The sequence below is a fragment of the Pteropus alecto genome, unplaced genomic scaffold (assembly GCF_000325575.1).
Source record: "Pteropus alecto unplaced genomic scaffold, ASM32557v1 scaffold74, whole genome shotgun sequence".
NCBI classification, from domain to species: domain Eukaryota; kingdom Metazoa; phylum Chordata; class Mammalia; order Chiroptera; family Pteropodidae; genus Pteropus; species Pteropus alecto.
The window spans coordinates 6,433,392-6,437,935 of record NW_006436291.1 but is presented as its reverse complement, the minus strand read 5'-3'; the positions used below and the strand labels follow the sequence as shown (position 1 = coordinate 6,437,935).

General features: G+C 59.0%; 1 protein-coding gene across 1 annotated transcript; it reads left to right on the top strand.

Moving 5' to 3' along the window:
* Window positions 1–5: 5 nt before the first annotated feature.
* HMX3 (H6 family homeobox 3) lies at window positions 6–2,916 on the top strand (the record flags this gene model as incomplete). Its single annotated transcript, XM_006912908.2, has 2 exons — window positions 6–213; window positions 883–2,916. Coding segments are annotated over 2 exons (882 nt in total), but the record flags the coding sequence as incomplete, so codon positions are not given.
* Window positions 2,917–4,544: the final 1,628 nt, after the last annotated feature.

Genomic DNA, 4,544 nt, shown 5'->3' with positions numbered 1-4,544 from the left:
CCGCCGCTGCCGCCGCCGCTGCCGCCGCGGCCAAGGGGGCCCTGGAGGGCGCCGCGGGCTTCGCGCTCTCGCAGGTGGGCGACCTGGCTTTTCCCCGCTTTGAGATCCCGGCGCAGAGGTTTGCCCTGCCCGCGCACTACCTGGAGCGCTCCTCGGCCTGGTGGTACCCCTACACCCTGACTCCCGCAGGTGGCCACCTCCCGCGACCTGAAGGTACCGACCTCTCTTTGAACTTTCGTTGTTCTCCCCGCGCACGTGCCCCATCCCCGCCCCGCGCTGCCTCCCACTGCAGCCCTGGGACCTCCAGCCCGCAGCTGGGCCAACTTCGTCCGGGCCCTGGCTTGCGTCTCCCGGCCGCGCGCGCGCCGTTGCGCTGCCCGGGGATCCAATCCCACTTGGTGAGAAAAGCGGACTTGGAGCCCGGGGCGCGGCGCTTCCCGGGGACAGTGGCCTCGGGTACAAGTGGGAGTGCTTCTGGCGGGTGGGACTGGGCACTTGGCCTAGCTCTAGAGGAAGTGACCCGGGCGGGTGCGAGCCAGAGGCGAATCTCTCCGTGGGCTCCCGGTGGGGATGCTGAGCGGAAAAATAGGAAGCGGCCTCTCTGCCGCCATCTGGGTCTCTGTCTCCTGTCCTTGGGAGGAGGGGGATCCCAGGACTCGGCGCCCCTATTCCAGCTCAGTCGAGCGGGAGGAGGCCGGCGGGAATGGTGAGGCCGCGAGGCCTGGGGCCCGGAGGCGGGCGTGGATCAAGCCTACCGCCCCAGGCTCCGGCCTCGCTGAAGGCTGTGCCCGTGTGTCCGTGTGTGTGTCCGTGTGTGTGTGCGCGTGTGTGTGTGTGTGTGCGCGTGTGTGTGTACGCGTCCGTCTGTCTCTCTCTCCGCAGCCTCGGAGAAGGCCCTCCTACGAGACTCCTCCCCCGCCTCGGGCACCGACCGCGACTCCCCCGAGCCGCTGCTCAAGGCCGACCCCGACCACAAGGAGCTGGACTCCAAGAGCCCGGACGAGATCATTCTGGAGGAGAGCGACTCGGAAGAAGGCAAGAAGGAGGGCGAGGCGGCGCCGGGCGCGGCGGGGGCGAGCGTAGGGGCGGCGGCGGCGGCGCCGGGCGCGGAGGACTGGAAGAAGGGCGCCGAGAGCCCGGAGAAGAAGCCCGCGTGCCGCAAGAAGAAGACGCGCACCGTCTTCTCGCGCAGCCAGGTCTTCCAGCTCGAGTCCACCTTCGACATGAAGCGCTACCTGAGCAGCTCCGAGCGCGCGGGTCTAGCAGCGTCGCTGCACCTCACCGAGACGCAGGTCAAGATCTGGTTCCAGAACCGCCGCAACAAGTGGAAGCGGCAGCTGGCGGCGGAGCTGGAGGCGGCCAACCTGAGCCACGCGGCGGCGCAGCGCATCGTGCGGGTGCCCATCCTCTACCACGAGAACTCGGCGGCCGAGGGCGCGGCGGCCGCGGCCGCGGGGGCCCCGGTGCCCGTCAGCCAGCCGCTGCTCACCTTCCCGCACCCCGTCTACTACTCGCACCCAGTAGTCTCGTCCGTGCCGCTGCTACGGCCGGTCTGAGGCCCGAGAGGGGAGGGGGTGGGAGCGCTCCGCCCCCTTCCCAGACCCTGGAGGAGACTGGGCCCGGCCGAGGGCGCCGAGACGTCCAGCGGCCTTCGGGAACCGGGGCTTCGGAGCGCTGCCCCGGCCTCCCCTCCCCCAATCGGTAGCGTTTTGTAAGTATTTGCAATGCGTTTTCGTGCAATTCACCCCTAATGGATTTGAGGCGCTTTCCCTCTTACTTTTGGTTTATATTCAGAGAGGGCAGGAAAAAGAGAAAATTCCCGGGCCAGATATTTCGGCTGAAAGCTTTTGTAATATGAGCAACCCTCCCGCCAAATTTGCATTGCACTGTGGCTTTTTTGGTTTTATTTTTATAGAAGGAAAATAAGGGCAAAAACCTGAATCCCTCTAGTTTATTCAGTTTGCATAGAACCGTTTTCAGAAGGGGACGCAAAGGTAGAGAGAATTCACACTGCAGTGCTCTCATTTCTGGATTTCTGGGTGTGGTTCTTCCTCTCCACCCCCAATCAGTTATCCTCCGCAGTTTTCAGAATCTGAGCATCTCCTCAGAAGAACCCCAACTCAGGCCGCTTTTCTCTCTGGCAAAGGTCTGTGGCATTTGACCTCTTCATCAGTCCTGCTTTGTGATGGGAGAATTCTCTAAGTGTTTAAAGGGAAAAAACAAAACAGCCTAGAATCAGACTTCTGATGATTGAAACAGCTCCACATCTGGCCCAGTGTGAGTTGTCTTATTTATTAGCATTTACTTTGGGAATTTCATTTGTTGGTAAATTATTAATAATATTACTATTATTCTTTGTCCCCTATTTTGAGAGAGTGATTTCAATATTTAAAAAAAAAAAAAAACCCTTGTATCTTTTATCCCCTACCTTTTTGTTCCGCAGTAACTGTCGTACTTCTGACTGTGCAATATTGTACAAATTTTCCTGCGAGCCCTGCTCTTTCTCTACTGAGAGAAGCAGCCGTTTCCACTGTATAATGCCAGTCATTCGTTGAGGAAGAGAAATTTAAGAAGGAGGAAGGGGGAAAGGAAGGAAACAAGGATAGGTAGCGATGCTCAAAGGAGTAAGGTAGGATACTGGAGCGCTTTAAGTGAAGGACAATCAATTTAGGAGAATTTTAACTTATTTGATAAATGTACAGATTTCATGTAAAATTCACACTCGTCTCCGCAGGGCTTCTTGTTCCGCCACCTGATCTGTTTTCTTTCTGTCAGCTACACCTGTTGTTCTGCGATAGCTTGTCCCGCCCCCACCCCCATCTCCCCATCTCTGCCCGGGTTCAGTCCCTTTTTAAGAAAAAGAGAAAAGGAAACAAAATATTGTTACACTTAATGTTGCCGTGAAATTGAATTAAAAAGAAAAGCGAAGCGTTTGTGCGTTGCCAGCGTGTGTAACTTGGGACGGTTTCTCCCAGAGCAGGTGTCTCCGAAACTCTTCCCTGCCTGGCTCTCTGGCTGCCTCTGCGCTCCCCGAGTCCGACCTGCCCGCACATCCCTATAACCCGGGAGGCGGCGGAGACAGAGGCGGCTTTGTTCGCGACCAGGGCCGCTCGGTACCTGACGCGGCTTGAAACGCCCTGCGAACCGGGAAGAATGCGGGGCGGAAGGGGCGAGGACCTGGGCTTATCTAGTTTGCGAAATCGAGCGGAGCGGCCGCCGCGAGCTCAGACAGCTGGCGTTTCCGCGCCCAGGACTGCAGCCTCGCGTTCCGTTCCCAGACCGCCGTTCCTTCGGGAGCGTCGGGCTTCCAGGCGGGAGATCCCTGGGCACTCGGCAGCCGTCCTGGGGTTTGGTGGGCTCCGGGAGTGAGGGGAGGGAAGACGGGAGTGACTTAGAATTTAGCTGCGGCCGCTGGCCGATCGCGGTGTCCAGCTGGGAGAGCCCGCGCCGTGCGCGCGAGACGGCAGCCCCGGGAGGCCATCCAGCCCCAGGAACGGCGGCTTCCAGATCCGGAACCGCGCGGTCTCCGCAGGCCTGGAGGAACTGTGGCTCCCGGGGCGGCTCGGCTGTGGCCGCGGTCCTGGTGTGTCCGGTGCCGGGAAACGGAGCTCACCCGCCTGCGGCAGCGACAACCGAAAGAACCTTGTTTCCAGAGGCCGAGGCCTTTTCTGCCCACCTGCGCCCAGCACCTCAAGGGTGGCCTCTCTAGGTTTCCCGCCACTGTCCCCGCCGCCGCATGGAACCGCAGCGCTAGACGTCCCCGTGCGCCTGCAGGGCGCTGGGCCACCGCGCTGATGGTGGGCGGCCAGCCAGACCAGGCGCGGGGCGCCGGGAGCGTCGCGGAGGAGCGAGTCTGCCCGGCGGAGGCAGGTCCTTGGGCGCCTCTCGCCAGCCCTGCGGCTCCCTGCCTTAGAGCATGGGGGCTGCACGCCCAACTCCTGGCAAGGCGCGTTTGAAGCTGGGGAGCCAGAAGGGAGAGATGAGGACCCCGGAGACGGTGAAGACTGCGGGAAGCACACCGCAGGCAGCGTCCGCAGGGGAGCGCCTCCACGCGTTCCCATCGCCTCTCCCAGGGCTGTGCTAGGTTCCTCAAACCCAATCGACGCAATCGATTCTACTGTGGCTGAAACGTCCAGTATCGTTTTCTATTGATGGGAAACTACCCCAAATAAACTGGCATGAGTATTTACGGCAAAATTTTAACCTGGACCTCAGTGAAGATAGATCTCTCTTTATTTCCCTCTGGTTTGGAATAAAAACGAGGGCATGTGTTGTAAATGAAAAATAAACAGAAATTCGGGGTCAAAATATGTTGTACCTTGTGTTACCTGCAAACATAGTGATGCCTTTTACTGTTGGCAATACTAACTGCAGGACAGGCCAATAACAGCTCATTAAAAATAATGTTGCAACAGCAAACATGTCCTTAGATTTTACAGCCAGAAAACGATGGTATCCACTGCCAAGAAAATACTTTATTTGTGTTTAGATTCTAGAAAAACGGTTCTTGACTGACCCAGTCTTTACAAAGTCGAGAAGCAACT